The sequence below is a fragment of the Pristiophorus japonicus genome, chromosome 8, assembly GCF_044704955.1.
Source record: "Pristiophorus japonicus isolate sPriJap1 chromosome 8, sPriJap1.hap1, whole genome shotgun sequence".
In the NCBI taxonomy this organism is placed as follows: Eukaryota; Metazoa; Chordata; class Chondrichthyes; family Pristiophoridae; genus Pristiophorus; species Pristiophorus japonicus.
Window position 1 is genome coordinate 40,540,364 of NC_091984.1, and position 25,157 is coordinate 40,565,520.

At 42.3% G+C, this 25,157-nt stretch overlaps 1 protein-coding gene and 1 non-coding gene across 8 annotated transcripts in view; one reads left to right on the forward strand and one right to left on the reverse strand.

The window, feature by feature from the left end:
• Positions 1–25,157, forward strand: part of ptprfa (protein tyrosine phosphatase receptor type Fa) — a 589,458-nt gene that overhangs the window by 417,966 nt on the left and 146,335 nt on the right. For 4 of the 7 annotated variants that reach the window (XM_070886689.1, XM_070886692.1, XM_070886690.1 and 1 more), the window contains exons 12-15: positions 9,806–9,999; positions 17,459–17,576; positions 19,357–19,935; positions 21,565–21,662. In XM_070886689.1, the coding sequence (XP_070742790.1) occupies positions 9,806–9,999; positions 17,459–17,576; positions 19,357–19,935; positions 21,565–21,662 (989 nt within the window). Of the gene's footprint in view, positions 1–9,805; positions 10,000–13,814; positions 13,842–17,458; positions 17,577–19,356; positions 19,936–21,564; positions 21,663–25,157 lie in introns of all 7 variants that reach the window. The other 3 variants (XM_070886687.1, XM_070886691.1, XM_070886688.1) reach the window with 1 other exon arrangement.
• Positions 12,912–13,108, reverse strand: LOC139270019 (U2 spliceosomal RNA). The gene has a single exon (XR_011594391.1). It is a non-coding gene; the product is annotated as a U2 spliceosomal RNA (small nuclear RNA).

A 25,157-nucleotide genomic window follows, 5' to 3' on the forward strand; every position in this document is an offset into this window, starting at 1 on the left:
TAATAGTAGGATGTAGAATTTTTTGAGGACAAGTAGAGTGGACAAGGGAGAACCAGTGGATATGGTGTATTTGGACTTTCAAAAGGCTTTTGACAAGGTCCCATACAAGAGATTAGTGTGCAAAATTAAAGCACATGGTATTGGGGGTAATGTATTGACGTGGATAGAGAACTGGTTGGCAGACAGGAAGCAAAGAATAGGAATAAACGGGTCCTTTTCAGAATGGCAGGCAGTGACTAGTGGGGTATCGCAAGGTTCATTGCTGAGACCCCAGCTATATACAATATACGTTAATGATTTAGACGAAGGAATTAAATGTAATATCTCCAAGATGACACTAAGCTGGGTGGCAGCGTGAGCTGTGAGAAGGATGCTAAGAGGCTGCAGGGTGACTTGGACAGGTTAGGTGAGTGGGCAGATGCAATATAATGTAGATAAATGTAAGGTTATCCACTTTGGTGCCAAAAACAGCAAGGCAGAATATTATCTGAATGGTGGCAGATTAGGAAAAAGGGAGGTTCAACGAGACATGGGTGTCATGGTACATCAATCATTGAAAGTTGGTATGCAGGTACAGCAGGCGGTGAAGAAGGCAAATGGCATGTTGGCCTTCATAGCGAGAGGATTTGAGTATAGGAGCAGGGAGGTCCTACTGCAGTTGTACAGGGCCTTGGTGAGGTCACATCTTGAATATTGTGCACAGTTTTGGTCTCCTAATCTGAGGGAGGACATTCTTGCTATTGAGGGAGTGCAGCGAAGGTTCACCAGACTGACCGGGATGGCAGGACTGACATATGAAGAAAGACTGGATCGACTAGGCTTATATTCACTGTAATTTAAAAGAATGAGGGATCTCATAGAAACATATAAAATTCTGATGGGATTGGACAGGTTAGATGCAGGAAGAATGTTCCTGATGTTGGGGAAGTCCAGAATCAGGGATCACAGTCTAAGGATAAGGGGTAAACCATTTAGGACCGAGATGAGGAGAAACTTCTTCACTCAGAGAATTGTGAACCTGTGGAATTCTCTACCACAGAAAGTTGTTGAGGCCAGTTCGTTCGATATATTCAAAAGGGGGTTAGATGTGGCCTTTATGGCTAAAGGGATCAAGGGGTGTGGAGAGAAAGCAGGAATGGGGTACTGAAGTTGCATGATCAGCCATGATCATATTGAATGGTGGTGCAGTCTCGAATGGCCTACTCCTGCACCTATTTTCTATGTTTCTATGTTTACTTGATGTGGTCCAGCCAGATCAGGCAATGTATGGCTAAGCCAGTTTATGTACCATAAATGTTCAAATCTACGTCCCCTTAACTTAAGGGAACAAAGATGGACAGCGTACCAAAGGGTGGGCGAGAGTAAGTACTTACCGGGGACAAGGGCATCAGAGGTGGAGGTGTGATTGAGCAGATCGGCTGCTGCAGAAGTATCGTGGCGAATGGAAGGCCAAAGCCTTGACTATTGGAAGCTTGAAAGTGCCGTTGTAAGTGACTTGGTAAGACTTATTTCCAGGAGTGGATTCAGAAGGAATTGGGGTTGAAAGTGGTGGTGGATACAAGGAACTGATTAGAGATGGCCTTGTCTGTGATTAACACAATGGGAATAGAGATGGTAAGGTTGCGGAGGTGGTCGTGAATATGGGTAGAAGAGTTCATATGGAGGGAGAGGTTATGGAAGGACAGGCGGGCAGTGAACAAGAGATGTAGGTGAGTTGAGTTGGAGGTTGAAATCACCGAAGATGAGAAGTTAATACTCAGCAGAGGCTGAGTGCAGAAAGCAGGAAGGGTATCTCGGTGAGAATCTTGGTGTGAAGCTTGGGAATGTGGTAGAAAACAAGGATTTTAAAGCTGAGGCGAGAGGGTGGAACAAGGTGAGGTGCGCAAAGAAGCAGAAGGTGACGGAAAAGTAGGGGGACAGGCCCGAGGTGAGATTTGGTGATAAGGGCCACACGTCACTGTGATGGTTTGGGCGGGCAGGTAGAGGAAGGTATAGCCAGGTGGTGAGGCTTCAGAAAGGGGGTAGGTGTCATCACCCATGAGCCAAGTTTCTGTCATCCACAATGCAATACAATCATCTCCAATTTGTCATCATGCCTTGTTGGCAAGTGAACGGATATCCTGGAGGGAGATGCAGAGTGCAGTGGCATTTGTTGATCTTCTAACAAACTCCATGGGGTTAGCGGTGGGAGGGATAAGTGGGGCAGGAAGGAGGAAGATTAGACTTTGGGGTGCACTGGGTGGGAAGGTAAGTGACAGATTAGGATGAGGCAGTTCGGCCTCAAAAGAAGGCCCATCAGAGAATGCTGAGAGAGGCACATTGGGAAGCGGTGGGCTTCATCAAGAAGGAGTGAATCCTGGGATGGTGGCAAGAGAATGAAAGATAGAGAAGGTTTGGGGTATGGATTTGCAGTGGGGCAAAGTACCCATGGGGCAAGAGGAAAATAATGAAAGGAGGCAGGTCTGGTTAAGAGGAAGTTGAGGAGACAGGAGAGAAGTGCCCAGGAGGGGTCAAGAGAAGAATAAGGAAAAAGGGAGATAGAAATAATGGCAATGATTAGGCTAGATATGTCCTGGTTGTAAACAGAGATTAGGATGAGGTAATAAGAGAAAGTCCAAAGTTAAAGTCAGAAGTCCCGTGGCGGATGAAGTTGACTTTTAGACAGGGTGGAGTTGGCTTGGAGCACCGATGAACTGATGTCCAGGACCGGCGCCAGGTGTGGGGGGCAAGTGAGTCCAGGAGCTGTTTCAGGGGGAGTATCAATGGGCACACTGATAGAGGTGTTTCTGTGCAAAGTGGAGATCCAAGGACATGTGCAGCATCAGTTGATCTAAGTGTCCAGCAAAGGTGAGTCGTGGCCTTAGTGATTAGGAGTGCACACCAACGGATCCAGTATACCAGCAGAGAGATGAATAAAGTTAAATGCAGTGGGAAGCAGGCAGAAAGCAGTAGAGCAAAGTTCCTCCAGCAGCAGTGAAGCAGAATCCGTAGCAGGATGGGAATTAGCAGTAACAGATCAAAGCTAGTTCAGCAGTGGAGCACAAAACTGAGGACACAGTAGCAGTCCAGATACTAGAATAATAGACAACCTAGTAGAGGATACAGTCTCTGTAGAAAATGGCAGCTTTGTTGAGCTCACTATAAAGTCCAAAAGCAGTGGGGAAACAGACTTTGGCACAGGAGATGTGGCTTTCTGGCCAGAACTTATCCAGCAGCAAAATAATGCTGCAAAACCAGCAGTGCACTGAAGTACAAGCAGTATCTCAGCAGTTAACAGCAGCAGGTGGTGGATGGATGGGCTGTAGGCTAGAAAAAGTTACCTTGAAAGGTATAGGGCCTGAAATTGGTGGATCAACCTCCCAAAAATGCAAAATTGGTCAAAAAACACCTGCATACCTCCGCCATACCGCCCGGCGGAAAATTCATCAGTGACATATCGCTGGGCGGTATGCACGCCGACCGCCTATGCAGATCGCCAACATGCCGCCCAAAAGTGCAAAATTCATGACATACCACCAGAAATGCATACCGTCCTGGAGAAGGTGCTTTTACGTCAATCTTAAGTGGGCGGTATGTACACAGAGCTGACAGGTTTGTTTGATATTTATAGTTCTCCACAGTTTGATGTATTTTTAAATAGATTGTAGTATTTTCTAGTGTTAATATAAATGTTCTACTAAAGCCTTATTTACTCCTTTATTAATTAACTATAATAAACATTTTATTAGTTTATTAGTGTGTATCACCCCCCAGTCTCTCCCACACCCCAGTCTCTCTCTCACCCCCCAGTTTCTCTTCCACCCCCCTCCCCCCCCCCCAAGCGATCTTTCTTCCCCCCCCAGCGATCTCTTCCCCCCTCCCTCCCCATAGTGATCTCCCCCACACAACAATCTTTCCCCCCCCCCCACAGCGATCTTCACCCCTCCTCATACAGCGATTCCCCCCTCCTCACATAGCTATCTCCTTCTCTTCCCCCTCAACACAGCCGATCTCTTTCCCCCCCCCCCCCCACACAACGATCTCTTCTCTTCCCCGCCCCCCTAGCGATCTCTCTCCCTCGTCATCCCCCCCTCCCCCACACACAACGATCTCTCTCCCTCTTCACCCCACCCCCCCCCACACACACACACACACACACACACACACACACACACACCGCTCTCAGGCCAAAAGGCCTCTCCGCCACACACCACTGGCTGCACTGCACTCTGCTCGGCTTACCACCGAGAAAAATTCGATGAAATTCCCACCCACTCAGCCCCAGCACTACCGGGCAGTAAAAAATGGCGCACCGCCCGCAGACCGCCGAAAAACAAGCAGACCATGTGTTTGACCAGTTTCGGCCCCATAGAATCATAGAATGTTTACAGCACGGAAGAAGATCATTGGGCCCGTCGAGCCCGTGCCGGCTCTCTGCAAGAGTGCTTGAACTAGTCCCTTTCCCCGTAGCCCTGCAAATTTCTCTCCTTCAGGTACTTACCCAACTCCCTTTTGAAAGCAGTGATTGAGTCTACCTCCATCACCCTGTCAAGTAGTGCATTCCAGATCCTAGCCACTTGCTGTGTAAAAAAGTTTTTTTTATGTCGCCTTTGGTTCTTTTGTCAATCAACTTAAATCTGTGTCCTCTGGTTCTCGACCCTTATGCCAAAAGGAACAGTTTCTAATCTATCCAGACCCCTCATAATTTTGAAACCTTTATCAAATTTCCTCTCGATCTTCTCTGCTCTAAGGGGAACAACTCCGACTTAAAGCGAAGTCTTGCAGTGTAGTTCGCTCGGGTAAGATGGCAGCTTCGCCACCTGAAGGGCAGTGCCAACTCAGTTCTCAGCCACCATATTATCACTGTTCATTTCTTTTTCCTAGTCTCAATACTTAAAATGTGTGCACCTCAAATACCATTTGCCATTCATCTATTAAGATTTCTTTGTATTTGCTTTGTGTGTTCTCTTACTATTTGATCTCCCTCCTTCAATTCCACTGGAAATCTAGAGACTGCTTTGTTCTGGCTCGAGCTCCAAAATAGCAATGGGCCCAACTCAAATACTTGTGGCATCTTGTCAATCATAACCACTCTTTTCTTTCGTGTAGCCAATTTCCAAACTTTCCTCTTATTCCATACCTTCCTACCTTGTGGACTAATTCCTTGTGTGCCATGTCATTAAGGGGCCAAAATTGCCCTCCGCCCCAAATGGGGCGCACCTTCCGTTTTTTTTAAGTGTTGTGTCTGCCCCAATGCATGGGGCGGACAACCCGGGGAAATTCAGTTTTTTTTGGAGCGGGATGGATGTGGGGTCATCAGCGGGGCAGAAATGCAGGCGGGCCAGAATGGCCGTCGCACCGAGTCACCAGCGCCACGCTGACGATGTCAACGTTGATGCGTCACAACGTTCCTCCCCTTCAATTAAAGGGGAGGGCTGCTGCAAACTCTGCAGCCACTTTAGTGGCAAACACTGGGCCACCAGGGAGGGTTTTGGCCATCGGTCGGCCGACAATTAAAATAAAATGGCGGCCGCGGCAGTGTCCCTCCTCTTTAAGGGCGGACGTGCCGCCCAGCCACAAGAAGCTTCCCGCCAGGGAAAGCTGTCGGGGGCACCAAGCGGTGGCCAATCTGTTCCCGCGGGGCAATTTCCCACGTGGGGCGGAAAGGGGGTCGGCACCGGTCGGTAAGGGATCGGCGCGTGCCTGACAGGGCAGGAAGACGGCTGGGGCGGTCCTGTACACCGCTCCAAAAATCAAGGAGGGCATTTCTCAAAATGGCGACCACTCCGCGCCGACCGAGTGGTGAGTGCCTCTTTGAGGCAGTCATGGCTCTTATAGAAACGGGCAATTTCGGCCTTAATAAAATCTGTGTATAGGATTTCTATTGACAACTAGGTCCGTTATTTCTTAGAAGATTTATTGTACGATCGTTGGGTAAGGCTCACTTCCATTAATCCGTACTGACTTTCTCTTGCGTTACCATAACCGATCTAAGTGGTAAGTTAGCTCCTCTCCAAGAATAGCTTCTAATACTTTACCTGCAATAGATGTTGAGCTTAGTGACCTGTAATATTCTGGATCATCCCTCTATCTCTTGTTAAAGATTGATGTTATGTTTGCTGCTTTTCAACTCTTGAGCACAATTCCTGTAAAATAGTGGCAAGGACAAGACTATTTCATTAGTCTCCTTTCTCAGTGCCTTTTGTCAGAATTACATCTGGGCCTATTGCCTTATCCTCCATTACCTTTCTTAGCATATCAATGACTGTCTTATCTAATATTTCTGTTATTTGTATTACTACTTCTGTTTCCACCACTACAGCCCCCTCCCCGGCTCCCATAAAATTTAACTTCTATACTGGGGAGATTGACATGGTTTGCTCTCTGAACACACAAATCTACATGTCTGTTTGCTATCATTTGGTCACTTGATATGTCACCTTTGGGATATTTCAATGGTGTCAACAATTTTTTTTCATCCTGTTGCAAATGGTATTCCTAGAAATACTTGACATTTATTTTGCTATTTCCTGTTCACCTAACCTAATTTTCTATCGTAGCTCTTGTGACCAGTTTCTAAACCTCCTTTATCTTATTTTATATTCACCTTGGTTACACCAGCATGCATCTAAACTCCTTTTCAGACCAAATTTGTTTTCTTCTCTCTTGTTACGTTTCACATCTCAGGCTGGCTGTTTGAAATTACCTTTTTCTTCCTTGTTAGCTGGAATTACTATTTTAAACTTTTACTTCTTTCCACGAATTTAATGGGTGGTATAAATCCCAGTATTCTGTATTGTCATTTCTTTAACACTACACTCTAGTTCTATATTAATATTGAACATTATCCCTCTGGACTTTCTATTCTGATTTCACATAAGATGGTTTAGTACCTACTAAACCATATCCCATTCCAACCACTGCTTTGTACGTGTACAGGACAAATTATACTCCATGTTGAAAGTTGGAACTACATTAACAGGCGATTCATGCTAATCTTTCATATAGAATCCACCAGTGTAAAGAGAAATCCTATTTACCATCTGTTCCATCTTTTAAGATCTATTAAGTTGGTTTATGTCTGTTACATTTTTTAAAATATTGCTCACTACCAGTTTAGGTCTATATGGCTGGTTGTCAATAATGAGCAATAATGCACGATAACATTGTACCACTAATGTCACACAATGCAGCGATTGATGTCATAAAGACTCAGCAAGTTTCATTGATGTACTTAACGTTCTTCCTGTTAAGAGTTAACTGTTTAATCATTATGTCTGAGGGCCCATAACTCCTCTTCCGATGAAAAGTTCGATGCCTATAGATAGAAAAATACATTTCTTCCTTCCTTCTCTCTCTTCCTGAGAATGCATAATTTTGAGGAAAAAATTGGTGTTTGGAACTAATTTTGTGGGGATCTGAAGACTTAAAGGAGAAAATAATTTTGGAACATTGGCACGTAAATAATTGCTAATTAGTTTAGGGGTTATGTTAGAAATCAGGGGTGTCTAAAATGGCTATGGTTATGCGAACGATGCTGCCTTCACATGATTAGATTAGAACTTGAGACAAAAATTCTCTTCAGGCGAGTATTAGAATAACTAGATAGATGCTTAGAATCTGCTTATGTTTTTGGTTCCCTGCAGATGACGGTTATATATGACCTTGTTTCCAGGCTAGCTATCTGCTGTTTGTGTGCTAGGAAGGTTGTTTCATGTATCTTTAATTTGACCAACTAAGGCCCAACGCTTATGTTTCTTCCATGACTGCTAATTACCATATTATAATGCTAAGTTAGGATTTTGACTTTGTTTAACAAAACTGCTTTAAAATGCATAAATTAACCAGTGTATGAGAATAGAATAGAGGATATCTTTGTGAATTTAATGATTCATTCCATGCTACAATAGTATGGAATGAAATAGTTAGTTTTGCATAGCTAAAGTTACTTGAACAGTGAACCTAGATAACAGATAACAAGCAGCTACAGACATCTGAAGGCCGAAAATGGCATGTCTGACTCCAAACTTGGGAGGATAGGGACGAGGGAGATAAAATAAATTCTGATGGATGGGCTTTCAGGAAGTATAAACAGGAAAAACATGAACAAAAACATGAGATCCCCTTTAGAGGAGGGTTTTCAGCTAAGAGTTGAGACAAAGAACTTGACGTGCCATTGGGCACTGAGTTTTATAGGGAACTTCTATAGGTTAAATGGCCTTGTCAATATTACATCCCAGGCCCCCCCCCCCCCCCCCCGAGAAAAAAAATAAAAGAAAGACCTCGATAGCTTTTTAGCACGGACGGTGGAGTAAGGACTCCTAAGGGTGTTAATGCTGGCTTCGGTCTAACACTCAGAAAGAAGATTAAGGAGAGCTGTTCACGCACGCCAGCCGTTTGTCCGATCAGGTCCGGTACCAGCTACTTGTCACGGTCGTATGTTTTTGCTGTATAACTAGTGTGTTATGTTCCATCCTAAACTCCAATTAAACGCAATATACCTACCATATTGGTTTGCATCGATTCAAGTGGACAGCAGATAAATATTTTAATTCACATCAGTTGCAAAGCAGACATTTTTGCTGATACTGGGTAATGGGATTCATGCACATCTAGTTTGTTGGACAACATCAGTTATTCAGTCGCTGGTCTTTCTGCAAACTGATATACACCTGTCATTTTGCATAAGCCCTAAACACAGCAAACCATGTTGATGTTGTGTTAAATAGAAAATGCTCTTGATCATTTTGTAGAGGTACCAACTACATGGCAATTAATGTCAACTACCAGCTGTGATTTATTTGCAGCACATCTGCATTCAGAAAATATATGCCATACATAGGGGGAGTTATTTACAAAGCTTTGTAAAAAGATATAACATGAGCCCAACCTCAATTGCTAATCTAGTAAATGCACCATGTGGTGTAATACTGAGTCGTACAGAGTTTCTATTGTTCATAAGTCGCAATAGTGGGAAGCATGACAATTGGCCTTGAATGTCCCCAGGCTATGAAGGGGAAAATTAGCCACTCAATCACTCTCCAGTGATATTTGCTGAAAGGGAGCTTATGTGAATGAAAAGTGAGGACAACATTAGATTCAGCAATGATGGCCCATTAGCTAAGTCGTTCATCAACATACACACTGTCCAGACCACACATGGAGATGTGACAGAAGCTGAATTAAACGCATGTAAATGGGAGAAATTGCTTCAATGCAGTTTTAAGATATAATAAACTTTACCTCATCATAATTCTTGGTTGGACAGTATTCATTATTGAGAATTCAAGTCAGCCATTGATTTGTGATGTTTCTGCTTATCAGTTGGATTTCTGTCTGGAATAACTCCAGAGTAGGGATTGTTTATATGGAGAAAAAAAAACAAGCAAGAGCAGTGGCCCCCCTATGGGTTGAAGAAAATTGGGAACTGCATGACACTGTTTTTAACCTCTGGGAACTTTGTATGAGTCCAACCAGTCTTTCATTTTCTGAAGGCAGTTAGTAGATGTGTTCAATGGATTAAAATTTTGTTTAAATTGAGTGTGAATCCATAGCACAGAATCTCTTCCCCCCCGCCCCCCCCCCCCCCCCGGTGTTAGTTTTCTGTAGATGTTTTTGTTTTTTGGGAGGGAGCTGCTCATATCTAGTGTGTGTGTTTTTCGGAGGGGAATCCTCCACTTGTAAGTCTGATACTACATACCACAAGTCTGTTGAATCTTTATAATGATGATAAGGTACTTACTATAAAGTATGTATGAGTTTTAGGAGTTCTCAAATCAATCCTAAAAAAAATTCTTGTGGGTAATCACTGTACATTTTGTCATAGTGCCTAGTGCTCCACCACGGAAAGTGGAAGCAGAGCCAGTGAACTCAACAACAATCAAAGTCACATGGAAGCCCCCAGTGTCTAACAAACAGCATGGACAGATCCGTGGATACCAGGTCACTTACGTGCGTTTGGAAAAAGGAGAACCACAAGGACATCCAATTATTAAAGATGTGATGTTAGCAGAAGAACAGGTATGAACAGTTAGCTGTTGATAGTTGAGTTATTAAAAATTATTCATCATGCTGAGAGGAAGAAAGAAATTGCTATATATTTATTATAAGGTACATTTATGAGCTGCTGAATGAAAGCAAAATGGGAGACGAGTCACATGTAGTCTTCTAAAAATATATATTAATATTGTTTAGTCCAAAGTGCTTTGCTGGTGCATATTGATTTGTTAAATCTGAGCTTGAAGTTATGTGCTTTTCAGACAATGACTATATTTGCTTTATCTGTAATTGCCCAGAACAGACATTTGTTTGTATTGATCTGGTACAGACTTCAGTCTAATGATGATTATTCATGATGTGACTTCTAAATTTTTCCCTTTTTTCTCCACAAATTGTGTTTGGAACTGTAATGCATTTGCTTCATGGATTCTTTGCTTAAGAATTCATAGCAACACATTGCTATTAAGAACGAGTTGGTTTATTAGCAAAAGGTTTAACAATCACATTATCAGTTCATCCACCAGGCTCACAACCACATGCCTCATCATGGATCCCCTGAACCCAACTGGCTGGGGTTTTATTGAGTCTTGTGAACATCTCGTGACTGGCTAAGCCACTCCCAACAACAGCTCTACAACTATTTTGTTTGAACTATAAATCAAGTGCCCCCTTATTAAACTTTTAACATTGAAGAATCAAATTAAAATTTGGTTGCCAGAGGTGATGATGCACTCCAGTCCCTCCAGTGAAAATTCAGCATTACAAGAGCCCAAGCTGGGATTGAACTTCAGATAACGAATCCAGGTTGATTAGATTACTGGTAACATTACCACTACACCAACACATCTGACAGCATACTCAGGTGCATACAATAAAGGAATGTACCACATAACTCTCTCTCTGCACTAATACTGTAATCAGAAAATGAAGAGCGCACAATTTGCAAACTCTTCTATTATCTTTTTCAGGTTTTAGAAAAATGATGATTAAATGACAAAAGGGATGATGATGCAAGGCAAAAGGGGGTGGCAATGCGACAGTAAAAGAAAAAAAAGATGGGTCCAAAGGAGCTGAAAATTACAATCATAGAGGTTTACAACAGGGAAGGAGGCCATTTCGGCCCATTGTGTTCATGCCGGCCAACAAGAGGCTATCCAGCCTAATCCCACTTTCCAGCTCTAGGTCCGTAACCCTGCAGATTACAGCACTTCGGTGCACATCCAAGTAATTTTAAAATGTGGTGAGGGTTTCTGCCTGTACCACCCTTTCATGCAGTGAGTTCCAGATCCCCACAACCCTCTGCGTTAAGAAATTTCCCCTCAAATCCCCTCTAAACCTTCTACTAATTACTTTAAATTTATGCCCCCTAGTTGTTGACCCCTCTGCTAAGGGAAATAGGCCCTTTCTATTAATTATATCTAGGCCCCTCTCAATTTTATACACCTCAATGAGGTCTCCCCTCAGCCTCCTCTGTTCCAATGAAAACAAATCCGGCCTATCTAATCTGTCCTCATAGCTTAGATTCTCCATTCCCGGCAACATCCTTGTAAATCTCCTCTGTACCCTCTCAAGTGCAATCACGACCTTCCTGTAATGTGATGACCAGAACTGCATGCAGTACTCCAGCTGTGGCCTAACCAGTGTTTGAAACAGTTCAAGCATAACCTCCTTGCTCTTGTATTCTATGCCTCTGCTAACAAAGGCAAGCATTCCATATGCCGCCTTAACCACCTTATCTACCTGGCCTGCTTCCTTCAGGGATCTGTGGACATGCACTCCAAGGTCCCTTTGTTCCTCTACACTTCTCAGTATCCTATCATATAAGGTGTATTCCCTTTCCTTGTTAGCCCTCCCAAAATGCATTACCTCACACTTCTCTGGATTAAATTCCATTTGCCACTGTTCTGCCCACCTGACCAGTTGATTGATATCTTTCTGCAGTCCGCAGCTTCTTCATTATCAACCACACAGCCAATTTCAGTATCATCTGCAAACTTCTTAATCATACCCCCTATATTCAAGTCTAGGTCATTGATGTATATCACAAAAAGCAAGGGCAGTACAATAGCAGAATCATTACTAGCAACTGCTGTCCAAAAAAATAGGAGCACTGTTGAGTTACAACAGCAACTTGTAGCATCTTTAACATAGTAAAGCATCCCAAGGCTCTTCACAAATTTAACACAAGCCACATAAGGAGAAATTAGGGCATCTGGCCAAAAGCTTGGTCAAAGAGGTAGGTTTGAAGTAGTGTCTTAAAGGAGGAAAGGGAGGCAGAGAGGTTTAGGGAGGGAATTCCAGAGCTTAGGGCCTTGGCAGCTGCAGGCACAGCCACCAATGGTTGAGCGATTAAAATCAGCGTGCTCAGGAGGCCAGAATTTGAGAAGCGCAGATATCTCGGGGTGGGGTAGTTTGGGTGGGGGGAGGGGGTGCTTGCTCTTGGCTGAAATTCCATTGGTTTTTTTTGTTCGTTCTGGGATGTGGGCTTCGCTGGCAAGGCCAGCATTTATTGCCAATCCCTAATTGGATTGTGGAAAGCGGTGCCGCCTTCTTCAATCGCTACAGTCCTTGTGGTGAAGGTACTCCCACACTGCTGTTAGGGAGGACATTCCAGAATTTTGACACAGCGATGATGAAGGAACGGCAATATATTTCCAAGTCAGGATGGCGTGCAACTTGGAGGGGAACTTGCAGGTGATGATGCTCCTATGCGCCTGCTGCCCTTGTTCTTCGAGGCGGTAGAGGTCGTGGGTTTGGGAAGTGCTGCCGAAGAGGCGAGTTTTTTTAATCGTAGCCAATCTTTCCAATTCTTTGTCAGATCACAAACGCCAGAGGTCACCTTGCACACATCAAGGATCACCCTGCGCTAATGCTCTTAGCCAAAAGGCCTAGAGCCCAAGCACCGCTCCTGGAAGTACTGCAATACCAGGTTCGTGCCATGGAGGTGGATGGGTCAGCAACCCCACACACCTCCGTGGAGGTGGATGGGTCAAACCACCCCACCCACCTCCTATTTCCAAAAAGCATAGGAGAACCACCTTCCTGATCCAGGGAGAACCACTTTGGAGTCATGGTTATTCCCCTGTCAGGTCAGTTACGCATGATCTTAGCCAAAAGGCCGAGAGGCGAGTTGCTGCAATGCATCTTATAGATGGTACACACTGCAGTTACTGTGTTTGAGATGGGAATTGATGAGGTGATTAACTTCTCCTGTACTTATAACTGTATGTGTCACAATTTCAATAACAGATAATCATTTTATATCAGTGGAATTATATGAATAAACCACATGCATAACAGGTCCATATCAGTAAAAAGAGTCCAAATAAGCAAAAAATAAATGGAAGGTGAGTGTGACATTGTGATTGTATGCTGTTCTAGATACAGTATGATCATAAGGATTTGGTGGAAAGGTTTACTATTATATCGTGTGTGTGTGTATAATCTTTAGACTTTATTTCTGTATTGTATCTCTGATTTTGTGTTAGATAACCTGAAGTGTGGCATGAAATAAATGGTACATGGCAGCCAAGTGCTGTGTGCTATAAGAAGTAACTGTTAAACAAAGGGTAAGCAGCAGGTATTAATGTGAGCAGGTTTCAAACACTACCGCTGTGAATGCAGATGGCTGAATCTTCTTCTAGTTTTGAAGAGTTAAATAATAAACTGTACTAATTGCTGTGCAAAGCAGTCTGAAAGTTGCTATTTTAAAATGTGTTCCTTATTATTTTTTCCATTCACAGTTAGCATGTATCCTTACTAATCCAGTCTAGATGGTCTTTCCTCTAATCCCTTCTTTCTAATTGTCTTTATTTTCCCCAAACCCATCCATTCAGTGGGCGTCTGAGGACACCCAGGACTATGTGAGTAATAAACATGTGCAAGTCTGGGCATGGGCTTTCTATCACAAGTTATCAGAGGGATGTCAAAGATGAATGTAACAGAGATGGTTTAAATAGAGAAGAAATGTGTCGGGTCTTGATGCAGATTTAAGAATTCAATGCACTGTACAAAATTGGCCTTTACGAGTCACTGTACGAAGGGAAGTCTGTGGTGAATCCCTTGACTTTGATGCCAAAATTGCTCTTTGCCAAATGATGGCACTGACAGCATCTGTCTTGCTTTGTGGCAAAAATGCTATCTCTGGGCTAAAGGTTAACAGCATTAGAGTCAGTCAGTGCTCAAGGTCCTGGTAAGACACAGATTTTATTAAGCTCGTCAATAAATGTAAATTCAACAAATCTGCTTTTTTTCAGTGCTGCGTGATGCAATAAATATGAAACCAATTTTGCATAAACAAAGCAGCCTTTTTTTCCAAAATAACTGAACAGTCATACAGTTTGCTCAGACCTTCTCCATTTATTATAGCATAAAACAATTGGAAAGAGGGCGGTGATTTAGGAGTTTCTCCTATTAATGGTTAAGCTATCTTTAGAACTGCAAATGCTTTGCCAGGCTCATTGAGAGCTATTATTTACAACACGATCCCGCAAGGGAAGAATTGCAGTATAGCAATCCAAAGGGTTTCAATTATCCTAGCAGTAATGGTGCTTCTGACCCACAGATGAAATTTTGGTACATGACAAAATTTTCCCTTCATCTAATTCGTGAAATTGCACATTTAGCAGGGCTCCCTGATAATGAAGAAGGCTGAGTTTATTTACCTGTCCTACTAGCTGAAGGTCACGAAGTGAATATAGGAGCATTTAATTGAAAAATCAAGGGAGAAATCAGCAATATCACACTTGTTTTGTTTGCTGGATTGTAAAATTATTAAAAGCACAATTTGTGTGCACCTTTGCTTTACATCACATTCCACTGCAACATTCGAGCCATTTAACGTAAATTATGATCAAAGTTACCTTGATTCCTCCCTTTAATCTCTCATCTGTGCAAAATCACATTGCTGGACTCCCATTAAAAAAATCACATTTGTTTTCAGCTAATTAATATCCAGTTTGCCTATCAATGATAGCAGTGACAATAAATATAATATGCTTGCTTGCATCTATATAGGGGTAAAATGTGGGATAGTGTGGACAAACTAAAAAGGAACAATAGAAATAGCATTCAATTGTTGAGTCTTTGGATGGGAATAAAGAAAAGAGAAAGAATGTGCAGTGTACACCTTTATTGATCACCTCTCTTTGACATCCTGCATTACCATTTTGCATTGAGCTTTCTCTGCTCTCTGAATTATACAGTTGCATGAGAAATATATTTGCTGGGAGAATCTAATGGGTATTGTACTCATAGCTGCAAATCTATACTACATTGCAATGGTGCTGGCACAAGCATGCTTTTTCTCCCCTTCTCTATGTTGCGTGTGATGTGTTGCTTGTTGAGACTTGTTTTGTTAATTTTGTACTAGTTTCATGTAAACCAGTAGTGCTGGATCATTAAGCTGGGCAGTTCTCCAGACTGTCTGGACAACAAAGTCTGATAAAGATCAGCTTGTCTTGTTTTTAACATGCCATGAAAGATTTGGGATAAGAAATGGAAAGGACCAGTGAGAAAGAACAAAACACGCAGTCAACTATCAGCCTCCATGCGAGCAGTGAGAGAATGTACACGGTATCTTGTTTTTTATGTAGGTTTCTGCCTCCTTGCCTGAGGATATTTTTGAGGACATGCCCTTTTCCAAATAGACTGGCTACCCTTTATTAATTGAATTTATTTGTAAGCTGTAAATTACAAGATGGCAGCTGAAAAGCAACAGAAAAGAGAGCAAAATTGGGCAGCAGGACCTACTGCCAACTTACTGTCCAAACCTAAATTTCCCTCACTGTGCTCCTGCTGGGACTGTCGCTGGCAACTACTTACCTGCCCATCATTTACAAATATTTATGAGTGGGACGGAGCCTGGTTTCCTGGTCCAGTTCCTTATCATGTGCCCCAATACGCCAGTCCCTGGGATAGTGGTGAGAAGGCACTACAGTGCCTTAGTGGATCTTGTAGCTGCCTCTTCCCCCTCAATCTCACAGCCTTGTCTCTACCCAGACAACTACCTGTTGAAGGCCTTGGTCTCATCCTTCAGTTGAAGTCTTTGGGACTTTTATGACCCTTTAATGCTGATGCTGCCTCTTTTGCTGCTGCAGCACCATCTGGTGTTTGAACAGGGCCATTAGCAGACTCCCACTTGCTGACTGATCCCGCTCAAATGTCAGCATGGATGCTTAATGATCCCCAACTCAGAAAACTGAGTCGGTCATGGAAGTCAGGTCAGCGGGCAGGAAGAGGGCAATCCAACCATACAGGTTTAAATTAATAATTCCTATCCCAGCCACCAATCTCATTTTGTTGTAGACTAGAAACACAACTCAATATCCCTAGCCCTATGGTATATTTAGTGGAATGATGTGGATGCAAGTATTCACCTTCAGCAATATATTTGCTTTCCAAACAGAACAATCAGTGGTACAGTTTTTTGAAATAGCAGTGATTATCTTTCTATTTTCAGAAAGGAACAAGGCAACAATGTGGTTATTCAATTTAATGCCCAGATAACTAATTTGGTAAAATCATAAATCGTGTTAGTGTATACTCAATCCATGGATGGACGTTTCCAGCTGCGTGAATAGGCCGTATCATAGAGAAAAGAAAAGGCTAACATTTTAATCTGAACAAAGGATGTTTCCTATTATCTCAAAACTGAACAGCTTTACTCGGTGTCCTGGATGAATCAGAACCTTATTCAGCTCAAACAATTGACTAGGAGTTTGGATGAAGGTGGCAGTGTGCATGTGTGGAAAAAGTGGTTTGCAGTGCATTGGTGTTGCTTTTTGATTTCTACAAATTATTGTCCTCGTTAATCTTCTTTGATTTGTTAATGCATTATTTCCTTTACATGTTATTAATTGATGTGCTGTGTCCATTGTTTATTGTTGTTTCTGTGGTTTGTTGAATTCAGCACTTCAGTTAGAACAACGACTACTGGAAGATACAATAGTTTCACCTGAATTACACACAAAGAATGCACCTATTTTATTATCATTAATGCTAACAAAATGCAGTGTAATACGTGATAAAATCACAATTCTAAACAATCAACTATGATGTACATTTTATATTTATTCCTTTAAATTAAGCTGTTAGTATGTTCTGCAATCACAGATTCTTTAAAAGCACTGATTTTTTTTAAAGCCTAGATAATAAAACATTTAAGCCTGTGACAATTCCTAATCAATTGGTGAAGAACATGATTATGAAAGCCATGGGCTCCCTATATAGCATACTGGCACAGTACACTGCCAAGGCCCTGACAATATCTCCTTATCCCATCCCGATAGAATACGTTGGTTTGTGTTTTCCCTTTTTGACCTATGCCAGCCAGGCCTCTTTTGCTAGCCCATTGGTCCGGCTTCCAATTGTCCACTGTGCAGCATCCTGATTGATCCTTATTAGCATGCGTGTAATGCTGGGGTTCTATGTGGACAGATAAACATTGTAACCTATTCGTTTGTGATGCATTTAATAATAGGAAGCTGCTATTTGGGGACTGATGCCTGAAACAACATATTCCATTACTGTAGCAGCATACACCACCAGAGGCGATGGCGCTCGTAGTAAACCCAGGCTGGTTACTACTTCAGGAGCTGGTAAGAAGGAGCGCACATCATGTTAGTCATAGTCTGTCTGTGTTTCTTTACTTAGAGAAGTTCTTCGAATGGGAGAAAGAATTTTCAAGATAAATTTTTCCTTTATCTTGGTATTGACATAGGTTACTGATATACCCTCACTCCAGCTACTCCTCATTAGTTTCAAATAGATTGCATTTCTAACAACAGCATACAAAATTAGAAAATGGCAACATTTAAACATCAAATAAAATACATTATTTCTGTAATGAAAATGCATCAGATGCTTTTCTGTGGGGGTTAAGATGAAAGTTCTTAATTCAGTATTTTACTGCAGCAGTCGGTCTTACATTGAGGCAGGACCCCGGTTCACCTTTGTGATTGTCGAAGATGAACCATAAGATAAATGGGGTCCTGCCAGGAAGTCACGGTCTGTCGACAGAGTAGGATCACTTGGGAAGTGGGGAAGATGATGTTTAGGGTTAATGTCGCTCATTGTGATGATGGGAGGGTTATGCAGAATTGGTAATGTTGCACTACGATAATGAGATTAGCAGGATGTGAGAAAAATGTTGATTAATTGTCAAATTACTGTTAATATTTTCTGTAGCCCAGAGACTGTAGTCACAGATTCTCGAACAACATTATGATCTTTCTTGGCACAGATAATAAAACAAATATTGAGGGGGCTAAATTTTCATTTGAACTGAGATGGGGAGATTTTTTTTTAAGTTTAACCACAGTAGGGAAAGAGAGTTCATTAGGTATTGTTGGAAATCAGATAAAAATAATCAAACCTGGGATTTTCTCATCTAGACCATTGAAGACCTTAAATAAATTAATTCTGTTAATATTTTCTACAATTAGACTAGGAGTAGAAATCAACTCAGAGTATGTATATATCAAGAATTATACTAATACAGCGAGGGAGGATGTAAAACCAAGTGCTACAACAATCCATAATGTTTTAAAATTAGTGACTTGGACTTGCCTCCTTTTTCACTGTTGCCTGAATCATTGGGTTCTGTAATATCTTGTGTGAGCTAGATCGAGATATGGGCGTAGAAATTCCACTCTCTCCTTCCTGCGGGCGTTCGACTAGATTTTAGAGAAAAAATGCGCACCTACCTGAAGCTGCTGTGCCCACTCGACTTTCCGATCTACAGGCCTCCTCTCTCTGTGCGTCGCAGCGGCCTGGAGCTGGAGTCACATGGCTCTGGGCAGCCAATCAGGTATAGTATATTCTCATTCATAGTAATAGGAGTTTCATAAGTCCGAAACTCCTGTTACTATGAATGAGAAACCCCCCCCAAAACACCCAAAACACTAATAAAAAAATAGAAAATATATACTACATATTTAAGATTCATTTAAATTAAAGTTATTAATGTCATAAAAAAATATATATTCCCGATTTTTTAAAAAGTTTTTTTAATTATGCCTTAAAATAAACTTATCGTTGTGGGGAGGTTTTTAAACAATAAAATATGTTTTCATAACTTTATTATTATTATGTTTGTGTGTTTTAAAACACTTGCGCCTATAAAAGTAGGCTATGCGCCTGCTTTTTCAGGCGCAAGATTTTTGAGGACATTTGCTAGGCAAGGTACGTGTAAATAATCGCAAACTTGCACCAGCTTGACAGATCGGAAAAGCCGGTTTTCAGCGCCTGCGCATTGCACGCTGAATATCGGCTTTTCCGATGCCTTCCCGGGTCCGTAGAAACATCATACAGACCCGGGGACATCGGAATTTCCACCCCATACTCATTAGTTTACCATAATTCTGCTTTGTTCTTCAGTCCCGGGTAAGCCTGCAATGGTTATCAGTGTCACTCATATGAGCACGGCACTCATTCAGTGGCAGCCACCACAACAAATGGTGGGTGATCTGTTAGGTTTCCGACTGCAGTACAGCCGAAGCGATGAAGACAAGCCAAACATCATTGAACTAAGTAAGAAAGATGACCATTACACACTTATGAACTTACACAAGGGGGCTACATACACCGTCCGGCTGTGCGCCAGAAACAGAGCTGGATTCGGTGAGGAGATGGTGAAAAACATCATAACACAGGAAGATGTGCCAAGTGGTTTCCCACAAAACCTGCGTGTTGTGGGACTTACAACATCCACCACTGAGCTTTCATGGGACCCACCAGTTGTGACAGAGAGAAATGGGAAGATGATCCTCTACACAGTGTTGTTTCGTGATATTAACAGCCAGAAGGACCTCACCAATACTACTAATGAAACTCAAATAATGCTGAGCAGCCTGAAACCAGACACTACTTACGACATCCGAGTGAGAGCTCACACTTCCAAAGGGAATGGTCCATACAGTCCTAGCATTCAGTCCCGTACCATGCCAGTTGACCAAGGTAAGGGATTTAGTATATAACAGGACCATGAGTGGCATTTACACATTGAGTGATGATCTTGACAGTTGAGTGAATGATGGTATTGGTCAGTAACAGGCCCAAAATTCCAGGGTCTTTACTCCATTGAACATAAGAATTCGGAGCAGGAGTGGGCCATATGGCCTCTCAAGCCTGCTCCCCCATTCAATAAGATCATGGCTGCTCTTCGACCTCAACTCCACTTTCCTGCCCTATCCCCATATCCCTTAATTCCTCTGGAGTCCAAAAATCTATCTATCTTAGCCTTGAATATACTCAATGACTGAGCATCCTCAGCACTTTAATGCAGAGAATTCCAAAGATTCACAAACTTCTGAGTGAAGAAATTTCTCCTCATCTCAATCTTAAAAGACCGACTCCTTATCCTGAGACTTGCCCCCTAGTTCTAGACTCTGCAGCCAGGGGAAACAATCTCTCAGCATCTAGCCTGCCAATCCCCCTCAGAATCTTGTATGTTTCAATAAGATCACCTCTCATTCTTCTATACTCCAGAGAATATAGGCCCAATCTCTCCTCATTGCTGGAAGCGTCGGAGTGAAATACCTGGCCAGCTGCAGAGTGAACTGTGGCCCAAATCACAGGGAAGGGCTCATTTGCAATAGGCAGACTGCACTTATAGAGGTGCAACAAAGCCACACATTCCAGTGAGCATGCAGGGACACGGAGGCCCTCAAAGATCCAAAAAAAATGGCAAATCATTTACCTTTTGGGCAGACCCAGTATGGCTCTTTGCTGGTGTAGGTCTCGCTAGGCCTGTCGGGTGTTGCACTGGGTTCCCAGGAACATTCTGCCCTGCACCCCCCCCCCCCCCCCCCCCCCCATAGGTTATGGAGGACAAAATTTGGCTGGGTGGGCAGGAGAGCAGCCTAAAAATCCCTCCGCGAATTGGAATTTCTCAAAGTTGCTTGGGCCCCAGATTGCTGCCCTCCGCCTTTAACACTTTTTCCAACCCCTGGAATTTTGGATTTAATGCACTCCTCTTGAGGCTTTGTTACTGATTAAGTATATACCAATGTATGTATCTCACAGTTTCTCTTCATTGCATGCTACTTTTTAGAAATTGTTATAGTACAGAGGTCCAGTTAGCTTGTGCAGCACCCTTTTATTTCAAATATACCGATTGGTGTCTCAGTGCACTACAGGCCTAGTGTTTTGTGTAATGTAGTATTGGGGAGTTAATTTGCCATGCATCTTCCAGAATGCTGAATTCCTAATCACAGCCAAACTGTTGAGGGAAGGCCACGAGGGAAAGCAGAATTTGAGACACAGTTCCCTGTGTTCCTGCACCCACACCACCAATTTGTCAGTGAAAAGTGGCACAGATGGAAACCAGAGAATAAATTGCCTGCCTGACCATCCACATGTGATGTGTTGTGCAGGGTAGAAGCTAAGTCCTACATTCTTGATTTAATGTAGTAGAACCTGCACCTAGAAATGAATAATTTGGTACCCATGTTACTGTACAGCCGAGAACTGTACAGAAACCATGCTGGTAGTGAAGTATTTGTCCCATGAGCCACATTCTGAAAAATCCATCTTCATTGATGTGCATGTACATACAAGTAATGATCCTCCTGACCTTTTTCTTAGTGTTTGCTAAGAATTTTCGGGTGAAGGCAGTAATGAAGACATCAGTCTTGCTCAGCTGGGAAGTGCCAGAAACATACAAGCCAGGAGTGTCTTTTAAGGTTGGTGCAGCATTGTAACATAGCAATTTGATTAAATAAATCTTGTAATATAAGTGCTGGAAGAATGTTTTCCTTCTCTCATACAGCACACGATTTGCTATCCTAAAGGACTGAATCCATTCTTTCCTTTCAAGCCCTACCCCAAATTCATAATGAGAATTCCTAACCTTTGCGTTATCAGGGTGAGGTTAAAAATATGCCAATTAAAAAAAGTTATACACTATAAAAATACAGCCAGAATCAGATATCTGATTCTTCTTTTATTGGCTGCCCTCTTAAGTGTAAACAGTCTGAGGTTCCGTAAACTAATAGCATTGTAGTCACACAAAAATGTGGATCTACAAGTCTGTTGTCTGCTTATAGCTGCCTGTTCCTGCAAAGTAAATGTAGGGAACAAGTCCCTGCTGTAGTAGAATCAGTGTGTGATCTGTGGTTTCCCATGGATGAAAATTGTGATGCGCTTCAGCTTTTTTTTTTAAAACAGTCCTACCAACCTTGAGTAATTTTCCTATGTATCTAGATAATAAGGAATTATAACAATTCTGAAGTTTGAATTATGTAGCGTATCTAATTAAAGCTGTATGCTCAGACCTGCCTGCCTCTGAGCTAGTGTCCATTAGGGCTACATGGAGACCAAAACAATGCACCAGTATAAACCTTGGAGAGTAGTGTACAGAGCACAACAACAGCAAAAGTAAAAGGGCCTTTGCTCATCGAGTTTTCTTGTCGTCCTTTTGTGAGCTTGAATGAGGGGCAATTCATTCTTTGAAATTTTTGGCATATTTATACTTAGCGCTTTTAATAATGTACTGTAAAAATGAATGTTCATTTTCAGATATACAGTGCACATAAATCTTTCACAACCTTTTAGTTCCCTTTTTGAGTTTTATTTGTATTGTTACAAAATGATTTAATAACTCTTGGTTTCTTCTGTAATGTAATTTGATCTGTAACTTTTCTCTGCAAATTGCAAATTGCAAAGTAAACTTGCACAAAACATAAAAACAGATAGTAAAAGCTTTTACCGATATATAAAACGGAAAAGAGTGACTAAAGTAAATGTTGGTCCCTTAGAAGATGCGAAGGGGGATTTAATAATGGGAAATGTGGAAATGGCTGAGACCTTAAACAATTATTTTGCTTCGGTTTTCACAGTGGAAGACACAAAAACCATGCCAAAAATTGCTGGTCACGGGAATGTGGGAAGGGAGGACCTTGAGATAATCACTATCACTAGGCGGGTATTGCTGGACAAGCTAATGGGACTCAAGGTAGACAAGTCCCCTGGTCCTGATGAAATGCATCCCAGGGTATTAAAAGAGATGGCAGAAGTTATAGCAGATGCATTCGTTATAATCTACCAAAATTCTCTGGACTCTGGGGAGGTGCCATCGGATTGGAGAGCAGCTAATGTAATGCCTCTGTTTAAAAAAGGGGGCAGACAAAAGGCAGCTAACTATAGGCCGGTTAGTTTAACATCTGTAGTGGGGAAAATGCTTGAAGCTATCATTAAGGAAGAAATAGCGGGACATCTAGATAGGAATAGTGCAATCAAACAGACGCAACATGGATTCATGAAGGGGAAATCATGTTTAACTAATTTACTGGAATTCTTTGAGGATATAACGAGCATGATGGATAGAGGTGTACCGCTGGATGTGGTGTATTTAGATTTCCAAAAGGCATTCGATAAGGTGCCACACAAAAGGTTACTGCAGAAGATAAAGGTACACGGAGTCAGAGGAAATGTATTAGCATGGATAGAGAATTGGCTGGCTAACAGAAAGCAGAGAGTCGGGATAAATGGGTCCTTTTCGGGTTGGAAATCGGTAGTTAGTGGTGTGCCACAGGGATCGGTGCTGGGACCACAACTGTTTACAATATACATAGATGACCTGGAAGAGGGGACAGAGTGTAGTGTAACAAAATTTGCAGATGACACAAAGATTAGTGGGAAAGCGGGTTGTGTAGAGGACACAGAGAGGCTGCAAAGAGATTTAGATAGGTTAAGCGAATGGGCTAAGATTTGGCAGATGGAATACAATATCGGAAAATGTGAGGTCATCCACCTTGGAAAAGCAAACAGCAAAAGGGAATATTATTTGAATGGGGAGAAATCACAACAAGCTGCGGTGCAGAGGGACCTGGGGGTCCTTGTGCATGAATCCCAAAAAGTTAGTTTGCAGGTGCAGCAGATAATCAGGAAGGCGAATGGAATGTTAGCCTTCATTGCGAGAGGGATGGAGTACAAAAGCAGGGAGGTCCTGCTGCAACTGTATAGGGTATTGGTGAGACCGCACCTGGAGTACTGCGTGCAGTTTTGGTCACCTTACTTAAGGAAGGATATACTAGCTTTGGAGGGGGTACAGAGACGATTCAATCGGCTGATTCCGGAGATGAGGGGGTTACCTTATGCTAATAGATTGAGTAGACTGGGTCTTTACTCGTTGGAGTTCAGAAGGATGAAGGGTGATCTTACAGAAACATTTAAAATAATGAAAGGGATAGACAAGATAGAGGCAGAGAGGTTGTTTCCACTGGTCGGGGAGACTAGAACTAGGGGGCACAGCCTCAAAATACGGGGGAGCCAATTTAAAACCGAGTTGAGAAGGAATTTCTTCTCCCAGAGGGTTGTGAATCTATGGAATTCTCTGCCCAAGAAAGCAGTTGAGGCTAGCTCATTGAATGTATTCAAATCACAGATAGATAGATTTTTAACCAATAAGGGAATTAAGGGTTACGGGGAGCGGTGGGTAAGTGGAGCTGAGTCCATGGCTAGATCGGCCATGATCTTGTTGAATGGCGGAGCAGGCTTGAGGGGCTAGATGGCCTACTCCTGTTCCTAATTCTTATGTTCTTATGTTCTTTCTTTTCACCTTCATTTTTAGAAAATGAGCCAAAAGCCTGAAATCTAGTTATTGACTATATCTATCTCTTTCCTGCTGTAGAGCACAGAGTATACTGTAGTTTAAGTGTATGGGATTTCACATACAGGGGTAGATTTTCAATTTGCCGCCTGGCTGTAACACTGGCATTGTGGTTCAACCTCTTGTTATAGAAACTGCCTGAATCAATGGAAATGAAAATTGGGCGGTTACTATTAACAGCCAGCTGATCCGCAATACCAGTTTTATACCCAGATGACAAGTTGAAAATCTACCCCTTGATTTTTAATGTGCTTTTACATTTAGTGCTCTGTACTTCAGAACAAGAGAGATGACGTCTCTGTGCTGGTTAACCCAGCGGCAGATTGTCTGTCTGAATTTTTATGGCTGTGTAATTGTGCTCTACGGATAAGAGAACCAGCAGGTGAATGCAGATTTTCCTATGATGCAACGTAGAGAATTATTAAAAGTTCCTATGACTGATCAGAGATCTGTCAGTTTTTAATCATTAAAAAAGCTTCATATTTTAATACAACAGTCCTGATGAAGGGTCATTGACCTGAAACGTAAACTCTGTTTCTCGCTCCACAGATGCTGCCTGACCTGCTGA